The sequence below is a fragment of the Spodoptera frugiperda genome, chromosome 13 (genome assembly GCF_023101765.2).
Source record: "Spodoptera frugiperda isolate SF20-4 chromosome 13, AGI-APGP_CSIRO_Sfru_2.0, whole genome shotgun sequence".
NCBI classification, from domain to species: domain Eukaryota; kingdom Metazoa; phylum Arthropoda; class Insecta; order Lepidoptera; family Noctuidae; genus Spodoptera; species Spodoptera frugiperda.
In genome coordinates, this window is record NC_064224.1 from 4,140,712 (window position 1) to 4,164,146 (window position 23,435).

Consider the following 23,435-nt stretch of genomic DNA (forward strand, 5'->3'; position numbering starts at 1 on the left):
GTACAATCGGCGACAACTGTACTTTATTAAAAAAAATATATATATCACAGAATAGAAATGTTCGGTAGAAAGGACTGTATCGACGACTGATTGTATAATATACCAAGGGATAAACAAATGAGCAAAAAGAGCGTCGCTGAAAGTATTTGACCCCAGCGTTGATACCATATAAGTCAGACGAGCAGCCATCGATGACTACTCGAATTGACCGAGTCGTTAGGAAGTCTGCCATCCATCTGCACAGATCAGCGGAAAATCTATATGCAGGAAGCTTACCGATAAGGCTGTCGTGCCATACCCTGTCAAAGGCCTTCGACATATCAATGCATCCCCATGCTTCTCGATGGCCTCACTCCAAATGTAGGTGGCATACGGAAAAAGGTCCCCAGTGGATTGTTACCCTCAAGGTATGCCAGGAGCCTATTGTGCAGTATACGTTCCACGACGTGACCGAGATGGGTCGGTAATTGTTAGGGTCGGCTCTGGGACTAGGATCTGGCGAGGAGTGTGTGGATACAGATTTCACCAGACCGTGGTCAGATCTACCCAGGGGTGATGAAACTGACACTGAGTAGCTGTCTGGATCATTTATTAGCAGAAATTAGTTTTTAGCAAGTTGTCGTGCATTTTATAATTGGTTCTGCCTTTTGATTTCTTTTTAACTGTTAGAAAATTAGTTGGAGTTTAGGGGGCTTCATATTTGTACCGATGATAATATACCTAATATAGAAAAACTTAATAAACTAGTTTAGTGACATAAAAAAAAACAAAATCTATGTTTTGTTTCCTGATTGCAAATTTTGAGGAAAAATTTAAAAAGAAATATTTAAATTCGGTCTGTTGTCGTATATTTTATATTTTTAATCGATGCCATAATGAAATGGGAAAACCTGATATCGTTAGTATGTCTCGTGACTGGTTAAAATGTCTTATCTGTAATATAATTTAAATACGGTTTTTGTAAAGTTATTGACTAGTGGGACTCCAGTATCGAACTACAAATGTCATTATGGGTTACCAAGATTCTGGCTCTAAGCAGGAGTAGGAACGGGTGGTTTATAGTCAGTAAAAGTCTGATACTTCCTCTCACCTCACCCAAGGTGGGAGAAGATATTAGACAAATTTCCCCCTCAAAAAGACATCATGATAGGCCCAGAAAGTCCTGAGGAGGAGTTCAGGAGGAGACTTACAGTTCAGCAGTGGACTGTCATGGGCTGACACATGATGATGTCATGTATGTGGCTAAGAATGAATGTGAACTAATAACAGTTGGCATAAATTAAATATACCTTAGGTACAGTCAATAGCGAAAGAGTTAGTGTAAAATCGATATTAATAAAAAAATTGAAGGTCATCGCTCAAGATCCTTGCAAACTATTTTATGATACTAATGAATAGTTTTTCAAAATGTATGTATTTATTAGAGTGATGGTTTGTTTTATTTAGATAATCGCTTGTAAATATGAACATCGAGATCTTTGTGTAAAATATTAATAAAACCACTTCATATTGTAGTACTCGTTATTCGCCACAACCTCCCATACCGCTGCAACTCCTGTAAGCCAGGATCTACAGTAGATGCAAACATGAAAACACCGGAACACTGAAGTCCGGCACGTCCCAGGGAAATGAATGATTGTCTTGGATCCCGCAACGAAACAAATCAGAAGATGTTATTAGAGGAAAAGAAAAAGAAAACGATAGTTTCCACTTCTCTCGGTGAATTTAATGCAGGAGACAGAATGACTTAAGCCTTAAGGCACAAAAGAGACTGCACAACTGGGAGAAGCCCAGTCGCCAAGCACCACCGAAATTTTACTTAAAACTAAAATACTAAATGGGTCCTATGCGTGAGCTGTCTGTAAGTAGGTTATAAAATAACACTTTTACACATCAAATATTTCAAATAGCTAAATAAGGCCGACCGTTATAAAATATTATTAAAATTATCTTGCCTAACTGACTGTACCAAACGATTATAAAGTTTAAAATCCCACCCAAAAAGTAATGTCGGACAAGTTGCAGAATGAAAATAATATTTATTTTGATTTTCTGCAAGTCGTCCAAAGTGGGCCGTAGACATGTGGGACGAGTTGATAAATCACCCTTTGGTTTCTGTGACTCTTCTTTAGTTGCCTCCTATCAGTTTTTTTGAAAAATATTTAATGTACAGACTTTACATTTTTACAGTCTTATTGATTATAAAAATATATTAAAAGACTAAAAAGTAGAAAATAAATTAATAGTTTAACAAAATTGCAAAAACACGCCTTTATAAATGGCACTAAAACTAAAAAATGAATTATTTTTAATGAATATGAGTACATAGTTGCATACATAGCACATACATACATAGTTTACACTTGAGTTCAGAAATCGAAACAATTTATAATTTATTTTATCTTTTATGTTTGGGTCAACTTGAGGAAAATCAAAATAAATATTATTGTTAATTTATTGTGAATACATTAAGTGTCCAATATATTTATTAGCTTAACCATTTTTATTTTTACTTTGTAATGTTCGCATAAAAACACGATTTATATGAAAATAATTTAATAATACATATATCTCGACCCCCTTTTTAAATTAAATTGAGAAACAATATTTAGTAATTTCTAAAAAAATTGATTTCTTCTGTCTAATTATATAAATAAATTCATGTAAATACTTAAACACGTTTATTTTCCCATCACGATCTTAATTCCAAACGTAATTGTGAGGCAGTAGCTGGTTTGAATGAAATGGTGAATTGTGTCGTGACGCTGTTCACGTCGCCGAAAACGATATACTTGCGGAGGACATGCACCAACATCGTCTTTATCGCCAGCATTGCGTAAACACGACCTAGAAATCACATTTAGTTGTTGAAACAAATATTTAACACAACTTTACGATGGTAAATCTTTGTTATATACAACTTAAATAGGCCAGCACTACCGGGAATTCTCTCACACAGAATAAATTTCGATCTCGTTAAACGTAAAACAAACTTCTCATAAGCCCTCTCCAATTACAGACACAAGATTTTGTTAGAGGATTAAAATAAAGCAGTTGTCCGTTTATAACTTTCTATTCTATGACTCTTTTTTTTCAGGGAGGAAAATCATCCAATGACTTCTCTCGCCTTGGGCAAGGCGACAGGGAGTGTGAGACTCTTACTGACTAAAAACCACCCCGTTGCTACTCCTACTTTCCGAGTCGGAGCCCCGGTAAACCCGCTAGGTAGTCCGTATCTGTGGTGGTTTGATGGCTCTTTAAGGTGCGACGCGGCGCACGCACGGGTCTGGATCTGGTCGGGCGGCGAGCTACTCTTGCTCACCGTCCGCAGGCCCGCACTTACGGTGGCCGGAGATCGTCGCGCGATCCCCGACGCCCATTCTATGACTCTAGTTTCAAAATAAATCTGATTGCAGTAAGATAAAAAGTTTCGTAGCTCGGATGATACCTTACCTATACAATTACGTTTTCCGAGACTAAAAGTACAAAACACATTCGGGTTGCTTGGCAAAGCAGACGGATCTAGCCATCGCTCGGGTTTGAACTGGTCTGCATCGGCACCCCACATCGCGTGTCGACTCATTCCATAAATTGATAAAATACAAGTACCTCCAGTACGCAGCGTATAGTTTTCTGGAATATAAAATAAGTTATAATAAATTAATTTTACCAACAACATTGTATTGCTAAGTATTTCTAATGTAATCTGTGACAACGTTGTCAGTAGGATATTTATTAAATCTATTATTTTACTATTTCATTCATGTGACGTGTTTAATATACTTCTGTTAGTTGTCCTTAATAAAAAGAAATACATACTCAATTTTACATCTGAATCTATCCTTCTTGCTACGCATGGGCTAGGCGGGTACAACCTCAAAGTTTCCTTCAAAACTGCATCTAAATACACCAACTTTGGTAGATTGTCTTTAGTCAAATCTGTATCTTCATTTCCAAGGACTGATTGGATTCTGTAAATTGAAAAAGCATTTTGTAACACAGTCTTAAGCATATTAAGTTCATATTTGAATACGAACAAAATAATTTAATATTCTTGTGATTACTAAAATACTCTAGGCCTTACATCACACGCCAGCATCTTACTCTTCATTTATTCATCATTAATTCAGTCAAAGTCAAAATTATTTATTTCAATTAGACCAGGATGTCAATTTTGAAGGTCAAAGCTAATGTGTCGGTCAGTACTCTAGTGAAGCTATTTGCTCATTCCAAGGTGTAGATTTCTATGCAGAAGAACGAGCAAGAAATTTCATAGGTTACTCGTTTTTAAACAGATTCATAATACTAACTATTATCCTTACTCTTTATAAACACGGTTTTGAACTTCTGGATATGTTCCTAACATTATCAGGACAAATGTAATTGTTGTGGCTGTGGTATCATAAGCAGCTGCCACTACAGTGTCCACATGTTCCCTGATCTCATCGTCCGTGAAGGCATCCTGTGTGTCAGCTAGTTCTAAGAGTTGATTGAGGAGTGGTTGGAATTTAACATCTGCAACAAAGCGCATAATTTTTGCTGAACGGGTACCATTTCCACATTATTTTTTACATTTAATAAGAGTCCAGTTGCGTCTTGAAACTAATAGAGCTTTTGAATGAACCGTTATTTTTAATTATTTAGTATGTTTCACGATACTTCTTATACGAAAAAATATGGATTATTAAATAAATATATTTATATACAGCTCTGAATTTCATGTTGATTTTTTGGAACCCTAAAAAAACTGTAGCAAGTACTTACCTTTTGCAGAAGTTCCGTTTTGTGTTTTATTGTTCGTTTTCAATTCCTCTTTTCGCCTGTAGATGATCTGGGATTTTATATAGATACAATTCTTTAAAATTCTGTCTGTTCGAGATAGGTTCAAAAGAGATGACTTTTTATCATTGTAATTTTTTTCTGATACTATATTTATTGGAACTTTTGTAAGGCATACTAAATTAATAATAATGTTATCGGCTTACGTAGCTGTTTGATGAAGAACTTGACTAGTCTGTAGCAGCGCGACAATTGCCGCGTCGTATGTCGTGAAAATCGTGAAATACTGCTCATGAATATCAATCAGTCTATGGCTTGAAACTAGTCGAGTTCTTCTTCAAACAGTTACATGAGCAAGCCGATGACATAGTAATTAATTTTCGTTATTATTATTTTTTTATACCTTATTCATAACCTCCCTTGTAATCTTGAGCAGTTGATCCTGTTTGGTTTTCAAACTACTCCATGCGTATGTGTAAGATAAATGTAAATAAATTCTTGTAAATCTTTCTGCGAGTGTCGCGAAGAGATCCTCCGTAGCATTGGCATATTCCACATCAATTGTTTTATCTTCAGTGGCTAATCCTAATGAAGTTTCTGGAAGAAGTAACAATAAATTGTACCTAAAAAGGTAGCAGGGAACTCCAACCAGGATTGCGGGTGGAACATTTAGGTGATGTAGAAAGGAAATGTAGATGTCTTTTTAAGTGGCTAATTCATCCAATGGCTTCTCTCGCCAGGGCGAGGCGAGAGGGAGTGTCAGACTCTTACTGACTAAAAACCACCCCGGCCTTACTCCTCTCCTCTCCTGCCTGTCGAGCCCGATCCCCGGTAAACCCGTTAGGTAGTCTGCAGCTCCGGAGAAAGTAGGTATTAGCATCACTATAATCACGTACAATAATTTTAAAGATATCGGGCTTCGGCTTGCAGTGTAATATTTTTCTTTTTTGTGTATAGTAAGTGTCGCTTACTGATTAAAAACCATCCCGTTCCTACTCCTGCATCAAACCGGTGCCCCAGTAACCAGCTAGGTCATCTGCAACTCTTTGTCGGACATCAGCCCTACTAGGCCATATCAACAAAATCGGTCCGAGTTTGTAAAAGCACTATCGCTATCTGGTTAGCCCTGAAGTTTTAAGAATCGATAATGTGTAAATACTTACGACAAACAGTTTTTAACAACTGCTTAATCAGATATTGATGGATATCGAATGGTTCCTTTCCTACTTCTGATTGCAATGACACGACCAAATTTCGAGCCTGAGTATTAAATTCGGGAAGAAAACTTGTCATCACTTGTTGATTAAACGATGGATTCAATAAACGGCGATGCGTTTTCCATGTTGTTGCTGAAATGCAAAAGAAGATCTGATAAATAAGACATACACAAAACAACCACAAGAAACAATTTGAGATAAAGCAAGAAATAGATACGTTTTTTTTTTTTTGTCAAATAAGATAACAGTACTTAATGAAAGGAATCAACGTTTAGGAGTGGGAACAAATATGTCATTTCGACGTATAAAATGTACTTAGAACTGACGTAAGAAAATAAAAAATACGTGTCTAATATTTTAAAATAATCTACAAGGACGACGGACATTAAAAACGACAACAAATATAATTAATCATCTACTCTAATCTCTAGATGCAAAATGCAAATAACTTTTATTGACTATGTCACAATAAAATATTACCTATACAAAGTTATAAAGAAACAGTATTAGTAAAGGATGGAAGTGCTGAGTTAATACATATCCAAGAAGTTGGTAACTTACAGCTAGCTGTAATCAGCCCATTTTTGAACATTTCCGTGGCAAATTCGTAGAAGTATGGTTTTTCCATACATTTGGTAGCTACGATCATACTGTCATCCGGATCAGTTATCACTGGAAATAATGAAGAAAATTACACTCAACATATATACAACATGCGCGCGAAATATCGAAATGTCTATGGCCGAGAATAAATAAAATGAAACATAAATACTCACTGTACATAATATGAGGGCCCATCCAGATTTCAACGACACCGCCGTTTTCTAAACTAAAGTGGCTCAGGTTTTTAAGAATTTCCCAAAAATCTGAAATTATACATATTTTTATGAAGTACTGTAGTACTTCAAAGTGTAGAATCTTATATGTGTATAAGATTCTACACTTTGCCAGATTCAGTACCAAACGGATGTTAGTCGCCAAGCCACCCAGGAATTGTAGAAGAGTGTAATTTTGATTCAAAAGGGGTAAATATAGCGGACGATAAAAACTATTGCTTTTGTATGATTATAAGCCGGTAAACGAGCCGACGAATCACCTGATGGTAAGCATCGCCGCTGCCCATTAACAGTCAAAACACCAGAGGTATACAAATGCTCTGCCGGCCTTTTGGAGGTTAGGAATTTAAGGGTTGTTGGAGAATCAGCGATTAGGATGATTGGGAAGGGGGTATTAGGCCTCCAGTAAAACAGTCCTCACAACGTCGGCGTTGTTTCACGTCCGTTTTCTGTGAGGCCGTAGTATCACTCCGGTCGAGCCAACCCATTTGTGCCGAAGCATGGCTCTTCCACACTTAAACTGGGGTTTTAACTCTGAATACATTACTTACGCTTAGAATCTCCATAACATTGATGAGCATGTCCTATTAAAGGTAGAGCTCCAGGATAAACAGGAGGCGATGGGCCACGCGGCTTCATCTTGTTCCATAACACCAGTAAAGCACAGAGTAACACTACAAGCACTACAAAAATCATGACTACGAAACAATAAGTATCAATGTCTGTAGTCCTTTGTTTCTTAAAGTCCTTCACAACGGTATTGATAATGGCAACTTTTATTAAGTCTTTGACTGCCAATAGAAAACTGTTGAAGGCAAATCCTCCGCTAACGTCGGTCACCGGTGACCACCACGGCGTTCAAAGTGTGGCCCTTATGTAACCAACCAGACTGTTTTTTTTTTTAATTTGTATATTTATATTGGACGTGTAAATATGGGAGGGCTTAGGTCTGGTTTAACGTGTAGTTGTTTGGAAGTTAACCTCTCCTTTGCTTATATAGGGTGATTGGTAAGTGGTGACTCAAGGATATTTTAACACGTGATTGTAGGTACTTATAATTACAAACCACTTTCCCAAAAAACTTTTTTGTATACTGATTATTTTTATTACAATAACAACACTAACTGCACGCCATTGTCGTTTAGCGGGCGCGGGCGCCTCACAGCTAAACTCTGACCTCGGAAAGGGCGTCGTATGCACATTGTTTTGTTTATTTTTTTTGATGCCGGCACGCACAATGCTGTACCGTTATACTGGCAATGAGATATAAAGTTCCAAAATACCCACCTAGTTAATAGTTTTTCGTTAATGCGGGCGCGGACGCCTCGCGGCTAACAGCTGATCATGTAAAAGAACGCGCGTGCGCAAAATTTTGGTGTTCTGTTAACAATTAAAATACACATATTTATAAAAAGATTTAAGTGTGGGAGAGCCATGCTTCGGCATGAATGGGCCGGCTCGACCGGAGTGATACCACGTAATACCAATATACAATGTACCCAATGTACCATGTACCATGGTATCCATTTTTCACCGTTAGTGTTATAAGTCCCATGTAATAGGGGGTGAGCCTATTGCCATTTACGGCGACCCATCTTCATAGCACAACTACATAGCTTAGTATCATTGGAAACGGTCACATAGTTTCCCAGCTTAGCTATTACATCCTCGCAGCATAGCTGCATAGCACATCCCTGGTGGAAAGCACCCTTTTTTTTTTTTTTTGAGGGGGAAAATCATCCAATGACTTTTCTCGCCTTGGGCGAGGCGAGAGGGAGTGTCAGACTCTTACTGACTAAAAACCACCCCGTTCCTTCTCCTGCTTTTCGAGCCGGAGCCCCGGTAAACCCGCTAGGTAGTCCGCAGCTCCGGATCAGGCATCAGCCCTGTTGGGCCCCATCTGTGGTGGTCTGATGGCTCTTTGAGGCGCCTGCGGAACGCGACGCGCCGCACGCACGGGTCTGGTTCTGTTCGGGCGGTGAGCTACCCTTACTCGCCATCCGCAGGACCGCACTTACGGTGGCCGGAGATCGTCTCGGTATCCCCTACGCCCGGAGTGTCTTTCGCGACGGCTGGGGCGTGAGGAGGTTTGTTCTCTCACGCGCCCCGCCTCCTCCTTAGCTAGCATGACTGCTTCGCAGAAGGAGGAGACGGCATCCCAGTCCCTCTCGCTCCGCACCATGGCCTGAACCAGTGCCGGGCGCGAGAGGTCGCCGTCGCCGACCACATCCCTGAGGACTTGGCGGTGCTCAGCCCACGCAGGGCACACCGCCACCGTATGTTCTACCGTGTCCTCCGGGCGGTCCTCACAGTGATGACACCCGGGCGTATCCTCCCGCCCAATAAGGAACAGGAACCTCCCGAAACTCCCATGTCCGATAAGCACCTGCGTTAGGCGGTAGGTGAGGACGCCGTGGCGCCTCTCAAGCCACTCCTCAAAGAGGGGACTTACCGCTGCGGTGGAAAGCACCCTAAGGGACGTACCAATGGAAGGTCTGGTGATGACACCTGGAAGAATTCCTTTGTACTCCGCAACATGCCAGCTGCTTGGAAAATGTGTAGATGTTCGGTAAATCTTCTAGGTATCTGAAAGAGGAGACAACAGACTTGAAAGCTGCGCCGCCGCCCATGGACACCCGAAAGACCAAACTTGACCTTTGACCTTTCACCTTTGTCATTTGACCTTTCACATTTGTCATTTGACCTTTCACTTTTGACCTTTGACCTTTGGCCTTTCACCTTTGACCTTTCACCTTTGATCTTTGTGAAACTGACGTGAAACAACGCTTGCGTTGTGTTTCGTTGTGTAAGTAAGGTTACCGGAGGCCCAATTTCCCTCCTTCCCAATCTTCTCAATCCCCGACTCCCGAATAACAACCCTTAAATTCCTCCCTAACTCTCAAAAAGCCGGCAACGCACATGTAACGCCTCTGGTATTTCAAGTGTCCATGGGCGGCGGCGATTGCTTACCATCAGGTAATACGTCTGCTCGATTACCGGCGTGTTTCATAAAAAAAAGCAGAACCTCGCTCCTACCTATCCACTGTGGACTGCCTTGCGAGTTTAGGGAACAGAGAGTAAGTTCCGTAAGAAAAGGAGGATCCTCCGACCAGGCGAGGTGATCGTGCCTGGCGGGCTTTCTGCCCAACTGTTGTTCGTTGGGATTTTCTATCCGTGTTATTTCGCATGTAAACTTCATATGTGCGATGCAGGTTATTTGTGACGTCATCCGTTGATTTGCTCGTCGATAGTCTATGTGCGACTTCTATCATTTGTCACTTGTTACTTGTCAATGTGTCGCCACACGAGTTTACCGGGGCTCCGGTTCGAAAAGCGAATAAGAACGGGGTGGTTTTCAGTCAGTTCACAAGAGTCTGATACTTCTTCTCACCTCGCCCAAGGCTAGAGAAGTCATTGGATAATTTGAGGGGTGCCCACGATAATTCTGGGATCTTATCATCAGATGATTATCAGGTGGCAAAAGTACCAACTTAAATACCCTACTGAACAAAAAAATAATCATACAAATCGGACCAGAAATGTTTAAGTAATCAATTTACAAATCTACGAACTATTGTAAAAATGACATCGGACTAGACAGAGGACTTGAAGTCCTTATAATGCTAATATAAAAAAATACTAAACCATTCTGAAACAAAATTCAGATAATCCGCGTCATACCAATTACATACCGATTACGTACTCCGATACAGATATAAAAAAAAATACCGGTCGTATTGAGAACCACCTCCTTTTTGGGAAATCGATTAAAAATAACTTTATTTATCTTGTCTAAAAATAAGTAATTTTATTTCTGCATGTGTTAAATGTGTTAAAAGGTAATTAATAATTGTTCTGACAGGCGCTTGGTATTGTTGTTTTGTGATTGTCTTAAAAATAAGTATACAAATAACACCGGCCAAGTGCGAGTCGGACTCGCCCATGAAGGGTTCCGTAACAGCAAGTAGATGACATAATATAAAAGTTATAAAATAACTTGGTTTTACATAGTGTTTGTATGAACGACAAAGTTATATTTGCGGTTTTTGAAAATGTTTTATTTCTTAAAAACTAATTATGATATCTCGTTCAAACCAATTTTCGTTATTAGTTTCTATTGAAATCTACAGCATATATTTTTTAGCCGTAATGTTCACCTCTGCCTACCCCTTCGGGGATAAAAGGCGTGACGTTGTGTGTGTGTGTGTTTTCTCACTCTCTTATTTTAAAAGTTAGAGGGTACTCTCCAACTTTTAAAATAGGACACTCATTTTTCCACTTTGGAAGCGTCTAACTTTCAAATGGCTGATTTTGACGAAAAATTGTTTTAGGAACCTTAATGCCTTTTTTAAAGACCTATCTATAGACACCCATCACGGATATGTTGTCTGAAAAAATGTTTTTTTGAATCAGTTTCATGTATGGAAGGGGCATTCCATACATGGAACTGATTCAAAAAAAATTTTTTTCCTTTAATTTTTAAATTTATTAGTTTTTATTCAAAATTCGAATAGCGGTTACCGAAATACCTACAAACTAATATAACCTACAAAGTTTCCACTATGTAGGCCCAACAACAGTTTCGGAAATAAATGGCTGTGACGGACGGACGGACGGACGGACGGATAGATAGACATGACGAATCTATAAGGGTTCCGTTTTTTGCCATTTGGCTATGGAACCTTAAAAATGTTTCTTTGAGAAAGTTGTTTATATTCATGAGTACAATCATGTGCTTAAAATATCCTTGTTTAAGTACGGTACCAGTCAATTTATATAGACACTTTTTGTTATAGGCGTGATGTGTTTTAAAAACTATGTTTACACATACACAGCCAAGAAATACGGAAAAAAATTTTTCAATGTAGCTAGCTATACCTTTAAGCGAAACTAGATGATTAACTTTAAGATAATTGATACTAATAATATAAATGGGAAAGTCTGTTTGTTTGTCCTTCCTTCACGTCGCAGCGTTGCGAGTATGACATGTTTTTTGTGTGAAGTTAAAGGGGTAAAAAATTTGTAGATCACACAGAGTTGCTCCGTGCGACAATTGAAACTGCTACACGTTGTACCTTGTACGGCAGCCTGTTGCCCAGCCACCGCGCCAAACGTGCAGTCAACATTTATTTAAAGGTTAAAAATATTGACAAAACAATAAATTAATAAAAGTATGAATAGTTTCAAATATTTTATTACATTGACACGACGAAATTATTTATTGTTGCCTGGAGAAATTACCTAATTCTACTCTGACTAATTGACTATTTTATGTCATAAAAATAATTGCGGTTTGTTGTTAGTCTCGCTAAAACTCGGTTGCAGTTGCGCGCGGGCGCTGCATATCGTTAGACGCGTTGTTCGCTCGACGCCAAACCGGTTTTTGTTTACCTGCTTTCGGCCCGAGTATTATTGTTCGCACTTATTAAACTCATTACGATGTTGTTTAAAAATGGCTAGCGACGAGTTAGATGTTTCAGAGTTAAATGATCATGATAATGTGAACAGTATGACTAGGGAGAATAGTGAGATGACAAGTAGTATGGAAGAATTGAATCTATCGAGAGATAATCGTGAGGATGACATGTCAAGTGCTGTTATATCTCAACAACATTCTACGGCAGCAAAGAGGAAAAACCGAGAAGTAAGCCGGGATGAGATTTGGACGACAGTTAACAGAAGAGGTAAAAGATATGCCAGAGGAAGTGAGGTAGATGACTCAATAAGAACAGCAGAAGACAGAATCGAAGTATGCGTTTCATCGACCAGTGTACTACCGAAACAATTTAAATTGGCAAAGATATTAAAATCGGAGAACATATGTGACATAATACGAATAAAATACATTAACCCTCACAAAGTACTGATGGTGTTTAATAATGAAGACAGTTGCGATCGGCTGATTAATTCTCAATATTTTAAGAGCGAGGGCTATAAATGTCAAAGAACTTTGGAAACAATCCAGTCTTATGGAGTAGTGAAATATATTGACCTGGATTTATCTGAAGAAGAAATATTGGAGGGATTGGAGAGTGATATACAGATCATAGGAGTGAAAAGGTTAAAACGCAGAAGTACCATAGATTCCAGATGGGAGCCATCGGAGGCAGTTCGTATATGTTTCATGGGGTCGTCGTTGCCTTCCTTCATTTATATATTTAATACTAGAGCAGAAGTTACGCCCTATATATTCCCGGTAACGCAATGTTCGCGGTGTTGGCGATTTGGACATACAATGAAATTATGCCCATCAAATAAGGTTATATGCCCAAAATGTAGCAAGAATCACCCTAATTGCGAGACAGTTAACTACAAGTGCAATAATTGTTCCGGAAATCACATGACTTTAGCAAAAAACTGTCCCATATATATTAAGGAGAAAAAGATCAGAGACTTGATGGCCGAATTTAATTGCACCTACAAACGAGCCCTTACTATGTACGTCCCGCCAGAGCACCCTGCAATGGAAACCTCCAGAAGAGAGTGTCCATATATTATAGGAGAGGAGACACATGGGTCGGGTGACAACCTTACCTTGGCTCGGTCCCCAACAAACAAAAATACCTACTCAGACATAGTAAAAAGAAATAATCAGGATGGAAAAAATACAAGGAAGGTGAAGAAAAGGAATGGAAGGAAGGGTACCCCCGTTCCCGTGCCCCCTCTGCAGAACTATGGCTCGGAAGAGGTATCGGAGGGAGGTTTTCAGGAATCGGACAATGACATTGAGTGTGGTAGCTTGGAGGATAAGAATGGTGCTAACGGTTCTGAAAGAAGAAGATCGAACATTAGTGGGATATGGAGTAAGTTAAAAGAGAAAATACTGGATACAGAGACTTCGTGGGAGAATAAAATAACTAACTGTGCAGGTATATTGTTCGAATGGATCAAATCTTTTATTTTGAAGTACATTTTAGAAGCGCCAGTTTTTATTAATATTTCACAATGGATCAAGAAAACAACAGACACTCAATAATTAATATCCTACAATGGAATGCTCAAAGCCTCCGGCCCAAAGCCACGGAGTTCGAAGCGTTGCTGAGTCAAGAGAAGGTGCACATCGCAATAATTAGCGAAACGTGGTTTGAACCTGAGAGCAATTTTCGTATAAGCGGTTACAATACATTCAGAGATGATCGTGATGACGGATATGGTGGCGTCGCAATTTTAACTCACTGGTCTTTGAGAGCAAGTCGTTGCAACACCAATACCAGCAATGCTGGTATACAGTTATTACAAGTAAGGGTTACTAATTGTGAACATTTAGAAAACGTTATCGCTATTTATTGCCCCTCCTCTGTATACACTAGTAAAAGAGATTGGGACCAAATATTTTCTCTAAAACAAGAAAGAACACTTATAACTGGAGATTTCAATGGACACCATACTAACTGGTCATCTAAGACCGACGCTAGAGGTTTACAACTGTTTGACTCCATATTCGAAAACAATTACGTCGCTCTTAATGATGGAACTTCTACACGTGTTAAACTGGTTAATGGTATCTTACAAAGTACTTCACCTGATTTGACCATAGCATCCCTGGATTTGGCAATGAAGTTTAGCTGGCAAGTTATGAATGAGAACCTAGGGAGCGATCACTTAGTCCTAAAAATTAAAACTGAAATCAACACTATAAATACATGTAAAACTAAAAGGAATTATAAAAGAGCAGAATGGGTAAAATATAGAGAGATTATAAAAGAAAAAGTTCACGTTTTAGACATACAAACAGATAATCAAAAAGCATACGATAATTTTATTGAGGTCCTGAATACGGCAGCAGATCAAAGCATACCTAAAATAAAAATTTGTGATAATCCAATTCGACAACAGATGTTTAAACCTAAACCATATTGGGGGCAGGACTTATCACGCGCTGTTGCTGAGCGACGTCTGGCCTTAGCAGAATTCAGGAAGAACCCGACACCACAAAATTTAGACAAGATTCAAAGGAAAACCAGTGAGGCCCAGAAATTGATTCGGAATAGCAAGCTTAGTTCGTTTAGAAACTTCTGTGATAGTTTGGATAACACAATGTCAGCAGCTGAAGTATACAGACGAATGAAATGGCTCAAAGGCCATAGGATGGCGAGATGCGCTGTGGATCAGGAACAATCGGAAAAGTTGCTACATAGCTTAGCACCAGATTACGTGAGCCCCCCTCCCCCTAATTTTATATCAGAAAATGAGCAATTGAGCAGTCCAATTTCAATACAAGAATTAAATAATTGTATTAAACAAACTGATACAGCACCCGGTGGAGATGATATATCCTACTCCATGATCAGACATTTACCAGAAGAAGGAAAACTAGTTTTAGTTTCACTATACAATAGATTTCTACTTTCGGGCTTTGCCCCGAAACAATGGAGAGAGGTTAAAATAGTGCCCATACCAAAACCTGGTCGGGATGCTGGATCCGTATCAGGTATCAGACCAATTGCTTTGTTATCATGTCCTTGTAAAATTTTACACACAATCTTAAACCGTAGGCTCGAATGGTTTCTTGAAAGAAATAATTGTTTCGCGGACGAAACTACCGGATTTAGGAGAATGCGATCTTGTGCGGACAACCTGACTAGATTAGTATCGCGCATTCAGGAAGGGTTTTCAAAAAATAGTAGCACTTTGGTATGTTTTATTGATATTGACAGCGCTTATAATAACGTTAATTTAGTGGCCCTTTTAAATATATTAGACAGGATGGGAGTGGGAGCGCAATTGTGCAGGTACTTATGGGAATTTCTACACGACAGACACCTTTCAATCCAAATTAACGATAGTAGCACAGTTATAAGAACCACAGGGACAGGCATAGCACAGGGCGATCCGCTATCCCCACTATTATTTAATGCTGCCACTTCAAAGATTTGTCACAATATAGTCGAGGTGTCTGTGTCCCAATATGCGGACGACTTTGTATTGTATGTAACTAAGAAACAAATTTCAGACTCCGTCACCAACATTCAAAATTCACTAAAAATATTTCAATGTTTAATAGAGGAAGTCGGATTAGAGATCTCTCTTAATAAAACAAAAATATGTTTATTCAGCAAGGGTAGAACTAGAAATGTATTTTCCGTAAAAATTAATAACCATGGCATTCAACAGGTTGATAATGCAAAATATTTAGGTATGTGGCTAGACAAATCTTTGAAGTGGAAAAAACATATTAACGAATTACGGGAAAAGTGCTCCAGATTAATAAATATATTTAAGGTTCTGGCTGGATCCAAATGGGGCGTCCACCCGAAACACTTACGGCGTCTATATATCTCCATGATTCGAAGCAGATTCGATTACTGCAGTTTCTTATTTGGCAATTACGCTAAGAGTCAATTAAATAAACTAGACGGAATTCAAAATTTATGTATGAGGATTATAGGGGGCTTCATTAGAAGCACACCAATCCATGTCATGGAGAACGAATTGTGTTTACAACCACTACAGATCCGCAGAAGATATTTAGCGGGAAAATTCTGGCTCAAATCTAGATCTATACAGAATAATGTTACAATAAGTATTATCGATGAATTGTCAAACCTGTGTGAGGGTCAATACTGGAGAAACAAAAAGATTCCACTTATAGTAGACATGCATAGGAAATTGCAAGATTTACCTATTTATTCTAGTCCCATATTAGGAGCATTCTCATTGAATACTTGGTTGTCCAGTATTGACTTAACAAAAAATATTTATTTCGATATTCCTGATGTACACTTTCCAAAGAGATCGATGAATACGTTAGATTTAATGCAAAAATGTTCCAAATTCTTATGCGATAAATATGGTACGTTTTATCAACTGTACACAGACGGATCTAAAGACGCGCAGTGTGCGGGAGCGGCTGTATTCGACCCCCAATCAAATGATATGTTTAAATTTAAAATAAAGGCTAATATTTCTATAATGTACTGCGAGCTGATAGCGATTTCTGAAGCTCTGTCTTACGCGTTAACTCTTGACACACAACGTATTGTAGTTATAACTGACTCTAAAAGTGCCTTATTGCATTTGGCTCGGCTACCCTCGAACTATCGAGGTACCCCGATAGCCTTAGTTATCGTTCAGACTATTTTTGAGCTACTTAGGACTAACAAGACTATAATTTTACAGTGGATTCCATCTCATGTTGGCATTATGGGCAATGAAAAGGCGGATCAGGCAGCAAAATTAGCGTCATCGGAAGGGATCCCATACACTTGCTTACCTTTACATTCAGATCAAGTTCACAAAGTTAAATATATCTGCAAAGACTTGTGGCAGGAATACTTTGATGAGAGATCGCTAACAAAGGGCATATGGTACAGGACTATACAGGCTGAACCTTTTCGTTGCCCATGGTTCCAGGATATGGAGGCCCATAGACAATATGTTGTGACATTGTTGAGACTGCGATCTGGGCATATCCCATCAAATAAATTTGCACATTTAATGGGTAAAACGGATTCACCTAATTGCACCGACTGTAACGTGATCGAGGATGTTCACCACGTTTTGCTCGAATGTGTCCGGAATGAGACACAGCGGCGACAGGCTTTTGGAGGCACGCAGTACAATATAGGAATATGTAGCAGCATCTTGGCCTTCCCCTTTTCGGAAAGTGCCAAGAAACTGTGTTCATTATACTTGTCCCGTCTACCGGGCGGAGGCACTGCCCAGCAACGGCTGGGCGATACTTCCGCCCGTTCGCTAAGATAAGTTTTTAGAGTGTTAAGAGATACCTAGCTATAACAGTATATTATAATTTAGAATTACGGGGCGACATCGTCATGTTGACCGAGTCCCCTTAAATAAAGATTAAAAAAAAAAAAAAAAAAAACTCGGTTGGATCGGTTTGACTAATTTTGATCTTGAATTATCTTGATGTTTGCTGTGTCAACGGGTACTAAATCAAATCTTACTATCCCGATCTTAATTCTAATCGTATTTGTGAGTTATCGGCTGGTTTTATTAGTATATCATATTGTGTTGTGATGCTGTTTATGTCGCTGATTATCAGGAACTTGCGAAGTACATGCGCCAACATTGTCTTCATCACCAGCATGGCATATAGGCGACCTATAAAAAACATTATATTTTATTCTAAAATGTGCTTTTACATTACAGTGGATAAAGATCGTACAAAATAGTACGGTAGTGCAATAGTGGCATGCGTATCAGGTCATAAATTATACAAATCAACATCATTCAGGAGAAATGTTTCCATTGAGTAAATCGAAACTATATGGTTACTATCGCAAAAAATCGCTTAGGACATAATATTATAAATACGTGTAATACATTACTCCTTTTCGGCTAAAAACTTTTTCAAAATTTAATGGTGTCTTACCTAAACAATTGCGTTTTCCTAAGCTGAAACTACAAAAAACATTTGGGTTGTTTGGCAAAGTGGATGGATCCAGCCATCGCTCCGGTTTGAACTGATCCACATCAGCACCCCAAATGGTATGGTGATTCAGTCCATAAATTGATATCATGCAAGATGCACCAGCTGGCAGAGTGTAGTTCTCTAGAACAAAAATAAAATTACGTGAGAAAGCCAAGCTTTAAAACGCATGGCCAGGTCTTTACCGCAGTTATACCTCACAGAAAACCAACATGAAATGACGCTTGTCTTTCATCCAGTAAGGGTACCAGAGACCCAACCTTTATCCAGAACTAAGTAATGAAGTAAAAGACCAACACATTTATAACTCCTCCGGTGCTGCGAGTAACTATGGCAGGCACTAATTGATGACAACATCCGGTGATCTGTCTGCAACTTTGCCAACCTTTGCCATGGATAAAAACATTTTACTTACAAACAGCTTTACAATCAAAGTACTTACTTAATTTAACATCCGTTTCTATATTTCTTGCTACGCAAGGAACTGACGGGTACATTCTCATACTTTCTTTTAAAACTGCTTCTACATACACTAGCTTCTGCAGATCATCTTTGGATAAGTCTTTATCTTCATCTCCAAGTACTGCTTGCACTCTGTAAATTGAAATAACAGTTTTTAGAATCACGGTACATCTTTATTTAAAGTCCCCATGGTCATTTTCATAAACCTTTCTTGAAATATAGGAAAGCTCCTTAGCTTAGATAGGTAGAACTTAATGGTATTTTGTTTTGATAAATGGGTGATAGTGGGAGAGTCATACTTCGACACAAATGGGCCCGGCCCAACCGGAGTGATACTACGGCCTCACAGATATACGACATGAAACAACGCTTACATTGTGTGAGTGAGGTTACCGGAGGCCCATTTACCCCCTTGTCCAAACTTCTCAATTCCTGATTCCTCAAAAACCCTTTTGACGCCTCTGGTGTTTAGGGTGTCCATGGGCGGCGGCGATTGCTTACCATAAGGTGATCTATCCGCTCGTTTGCCGGCTTATACTATAAAAGCTTACTTACTCTTTATAAGCGCGGTCTTGTATTTCTGGATATGTTCCTAATAATATCAGTGCGTATGTAACTGCCGTAGCTGTGGTATCATAAGCAGCTGCCACCACAGTGTCCAAATGTTCTCTAATCTCAGCGTCCGATAGAGCATCTTGTGTGTCTGATAGCTCTAACAGTTGATCAAGTAGCGGCTTGAATTTAATATCTGAAACCAATTATAACTTGACTACTTAGTCATAGATCGTTTCTGGGGACCGTAAAACGTACCGAGAAGTGACGTCACGCAAAATTTCAAATCCATGTATTTTGGAAAGTATAGCATGTGTTTCGTAGTTTCGGAAGAAAACAAAAAACACGTGTCTAATGTTTTAAAAAAATCTACCAGACGGACATTAAAATTAAAATTATTCGAAATTAGTTATCTAACCTAGTCATTAAAAAATTATAAAAATTCCACAACCAACCTCTAGTAGCTGTTTTGTTTTTGTCTACATTGCCTTTTAACTCCACTTTTCGTCTATCGATCACCTGAAAGAAATTTGGAGAAAGTCAGCATTACATCTTTAAAAAGCTACAAAAAAATGATACGTAGGTATTTTGTGTAAGTTAGTAAGTGTAGTAGGTTTTAAGTTAATAAGTGTTTTATTTAAAACTATGCAATGCAATGCAACGACACGCCTTTTATTCTCGAAGGGGTGAGATATGCAGATTACGATACGTAATTCTAATTTTGTTATAAATCCCATGTAATAGGAGGTGGGCCTATTGCCATACAACGGGAAAACGTTATGCTACTACAGAGATAAATAAATCCCTTAACGACGCAGGCTACGGCTGGCTATTAATCAAGTGCTCACTTCAAGCTACTTTTTATTACATGTAAATGAGTGCCTCTGGAAAAACCGAAAAAACCCAGTAATACTTTGACCCTTTGCCCGACAATCGCAATTGCGATTACTCTATCAACGAGGCAGTCAATGTCTAAAATTACAACATAAATACATCATTTTATACCCTAAACATTGCATCATTCGTGATTTTGAGCAGCTGATCCTGTCTGGCCTTCAGTGAACTCCAAGCGAATATACAAGGCAAATGCAAGTACAGTTTCTTCAATCTTTCGACGAATATCATGAAGAGGTCTTCCGTGGCATTTGCATAGTCTTCATCAATGGATTTGTCTTTTGTTTCTAATCCCAATGAAGTTTCTGGAAAAGGTAAAGCGTAAATAAGAGGTCTTCTTTAAATCTATCGTATTGTTTTTTATGGTATAAGCACCAGCTTACACACGAGCAGACCTGATGATAAGCCACCGTCATCGCCCGAAACACCAGAGGCGTTACAAGTGCGTTGTCGTGTGTAAAAGTGCGATTTACACACGACGCGGCGGTTGTCGTGGAGTCACTGGCGAATGGAGTTTCGCGCCCATTGCGCCCTCTGTCTGATATCACGCACACTTTCTGGCGCGCGCGATGCCGTAGGCACGTTAGACTCATTCACCGGGCTGCATTGATGATAGGTTCGAATCCTGGGTCGACGCAAAACGCACGCAACGAATATGAGCCTCTAGCACAGCTTGAAACTAGTCGAATTCTTCATCAAACAGATACGTGAGTAACCTGATAACATAATTAGTTTGTAAAGAGTATAAAAATACTTACGACAAACAGTTTTCAACAGTTGGTTGACCAAGTAATGTCGCACGTTGAACGGTTCCTTTCCAACTTCAGAACTTAATGCAGTGACCAAATTCCGGGCTTGAGTATTATATTCAGATACGAATGTGGCCAGGACTTGCATATTAAAGGCTGGGTACAACAGTCGACGATGGGGTTTCCATGTTGTTACTGGAATACATTTTTCATATTATATTAAAACTTGCGAACGATATACAATAAAAAGTTTATGTTTACTTATCCATCTATGAATTATTTATGTTTCATAATATAAATCATTACAATAATTGCTAATTACTTTTTTGAATAACGTTACTCCACACTAGAATTTTCGAGTCGTGGGTGCGTTTACAAACATATAAGTTTAAATAAAAACAATTTACGGATCACACAAAAAGTTGCTCCGAGCAGGAATCTGAACCGCTACAAGTTGCGCATCAGTCAGTTGCCTAACCCCGCACCAACCGTGCAGTCGATTATCATTTCAAATCTATCTACTTCAGTTCGGTCTCAATAATTATGAACATTAATTCTCACTCCCTATTACATGGGACTTCTAACAGAAATGGTCAAAACTGGGTGTAAATTGTACAGTACAGTGGCATTACGTGCCGTAACGTGCACCTCCGCTTACCCCTTCGGGGGTAATAGGTGTCTTTCTTAATCTCGTATGAAGAGTTATTACTGAAGTATGTAATTTTCAACTCACAACTGGCGGTGACGAGTCCTCTGTTGAACATTTCCTTGGCAAAGTCGTAGTAGTATGGCTTGTTGAGACACGTGTTGGCTATGACTAGACTGTCGTCTGGATCAGTTACCACTGGAAAAAATAATAGATGACTACAGTTAGATAGCTAAAGTGTAATTTGGTATAAATGAGTTAAATCTTATAATTAATTTACTTATATCCTACGTTAGAAAGGTGAGCCTATTTTATTTTTAAATAATTCATCAAGGGAGCGACGGATTGCTAAATCTTGAGCATGATTTCAGACTTCACACGTCGCGAAAAGTCTGTATATTTATCTATAATATGAAAAATATCGCTAAGTGTGTTGCTAAGTGCAATTTCTGAGGCGCGTCGCGTAAGCGTATTACAATTTCATGTGATACAACAAATACTGTCTAATTCAGAATATAAATTAATTGAGACATAAATACTCACTGTAAATAATATGAGGGCCCAACCAGACTTCAGACACACCACCGCTTTTTAAACTAAAGTGACTCAGGTTTTTCTTAAATTCCCAAAAATCTGAAATTATACAAATATTATTCTTAAGAAATACTACACTCTGTTAGGTTCAGTAGCAAGCGGATGTTGGTCGCCAAGCCAACGAGGAATTATTTAACGTTCCTGTTAAGAGAGTGACCTTGATTCAGAAGAGGACAGCTAGGTATAGCAGACGATGAAAACTATCGCTTTTTTATGGTATAAGCCGGTAAACGTGCAGACGGATCACCTGATGGTAAGCGATCGCCGCCGCCCATTGACATCCAAAACACCATAGGCATTACAAGTGCGGCCTTTTGGGAGTTAGGAGGTTGCTGGGGAGTTGGTGATTAGGAATATCTTCCTTGGGTTAGGAGTTTAAGGGTTGTTAGGAAATCAGGGATTGGGATGGTGGTTAATTGTGCCCCCAGTAACCTCACTCACACAACGACAGCGTTGTTTCACGTCGGGTTTCTGCGAGGCAGTGGTATCACTCCGGTCTAGTCAATCGATTCGTGCCGAAACATGGCTCTCCCACACTTAAACTGGGGTTGTTACTCTGAATACATTACTTACGTTTAGGATCTCCGTAAAATTGATGAGCATGTCCTATTAAAGGTAAAGCTCCAGGATGAACAGGAGGCGATGGAGGACGAGGTTTCATCTTGTTCCATAACGCGAGTGAAGCACAAAATAACACGACTAGCACTACAAAAATCATGACTGCGAAACAATAAGTGCAGGCTGCGATCTCGTCCCAATCGGTTTTGTATAGTAATGCAATAAAATTCTTTTTTTCAGTGAAATTTGTAAAGAACAAATGAAACTCGGACACACTCGCGTGCGGTTTTAAGTAATGACGACGTCGGCGACTCGAGTGATGCCGTCGGAGGCAGGATGCAGGTGTATTATGCGGCCGAGTCGAAAGTATCTATGAGACTTCTTAACGATGCATCATTATGATGCAACTTATACTCTAACACGTATTCCAGACTATTATACATAATTATTATAAAGATGAAGAGTTTGTAGTTTCGTCTGACGCTTTTGAAATTATTTTTGTGTTTGATAGTCCATTCACCTATATAGGAGCCGAGCGCAGTGAAACCGCGGGGAAGTAACTAGTTGGAAACTAAAAATAAAATGTTTACTACAATAACTGTTTACTGAAAGTTACAGTATTCACTAAAAATCTGCTAAAACTTATTGCGCAGTTTGAAATCACCAGTATCAAATATTATGCTAGATAAAAAATGTGTTTAACATTAAAATGTTAAATATGCGAAAATCAAGTTAAAAAGCGGACACTGAGACGAG

At 39.0% G+C, this 23,435-nt stretch overlaps 2 protein-coding genes across 2 annotated transcripts; both read right to left on the reverse strand.

Moving 5' to 3' along the window:
• Nucleotides 1–2,572: 2,572 nt before the first annotated feature.
• LOC118270862 (cytochrome P450 4C1) lies at nucleotides 2,573–7,528 on the reverse strand. Its single transcript, XM_050697917.1, has 10 exons — nucleotides 7,384–7,528; nucleotides 6,773–7,054; nucleotides 6,558–6,668; nucleotides 5,943–6,128; nucleotides 5,183–5,376; nucleotides 4,765–4,831; nucleotides 4,323–4,515; nucleotides 3,820–3,971; nucleotides 3,454–3,633; nucleotides 2,573–2,847 (listed from the first exon to the last, which is right to left on the reverse strand). The coding sequence occupies exons 1-10, from the start codon at nucleotides 7,526–7,528 to the stop codon at nucleotides 2,693–2,695; spliced, it is 1,665 nt and encodes a 554-aa protein (XP_050553874.1). The 3' UTR covers nucleotides 2,573–2,692.
• A 4,480-nt stretch (nucleotides 7,529–12,008) lies between these two features.
• Nucleotides 12,009–22,876, reverse strand: LOC118270689 (cytochrome P450 4C1). The gene is made up of 11 exons (XM_050698199.1): nucleotides 22,695–22,876; nucleotides 22,071–22,160; nucleotides 21,615–21,725; nucleotides 20,891–21,076; nucleotides 20,244–20,437; nucleotides 19,694–19,757; nucleotides 19,242–19,434; nucleotides 18,667–18,818; nucleotides 18,168–18,347; nucleotides 17,654–17,896; nucleotides 12,009–12,142 (listed from the first exon to the last, which is right to left on the reverse strand). Exons 1-10 carry the CDS (start codon nucleotides 22,837–22,839, stop codon nucleotides 17,739–17,741), a joined length of 1,473 nt encoding a protein of 490 aa, XP_050554156.1. The 5' UTR covers nucleotides 22,840–22,876; the 3' UTR covers nucleotides 12,009–12,142; nucleotides 17,654–17,738.
• Between the last annotated feature and the right edge of the window lie 559 nt (nucleotides 22,877–23,435).

Excerpts from the sequence above, each read along its gene's own strand:
- LOC118270862 (XM_050697917.1), bottom strand. The coding sequence starts at position 7,528 with ATGATTTTTGTAGTGCTTGTAGTGTTACTCTGTGCTTTACTGGTGTTA. Across the intron at positions 4,832-5,182 it reads CAAGGGAGGTTATGAATAAG|ATCATCTACAGGCGAAAAGA; the intron begins GTATAAAAAAAT and ends ATAAAATCCCAG. Across the intron at positions 4,516-4,764 it reads AAACGGAACTTCTGCAAAAG|ATGTTAAATTCCAACCACTC; the intron begins GTAAGTACTTGC and ends GCTTTGTTGCAG.
- LOC118270689 (XM_050698199.1), bottom strand. The coding sequence starts at position 22,839 with ATGATTTTTGTAGTGCTAGTCGTGTTATTTTGTGCTTCACTCGCGTTA. Across the intron at positions 22,161-22,694 it reads ATTTTACGGAGATCCTAAAC|ATTTTTGGGAATTTAAGAAA; the intron begins GTAAGTAATGTA and ends GTATAATTTCAG. Across the intron at positions 19,758-20,243 it reads CGAATGATGCAATGTTTAGG|GTGATCGATAGACGAAAAGT; the intron begins GTATAAAATGAT and ends AATTTCTTTCAG.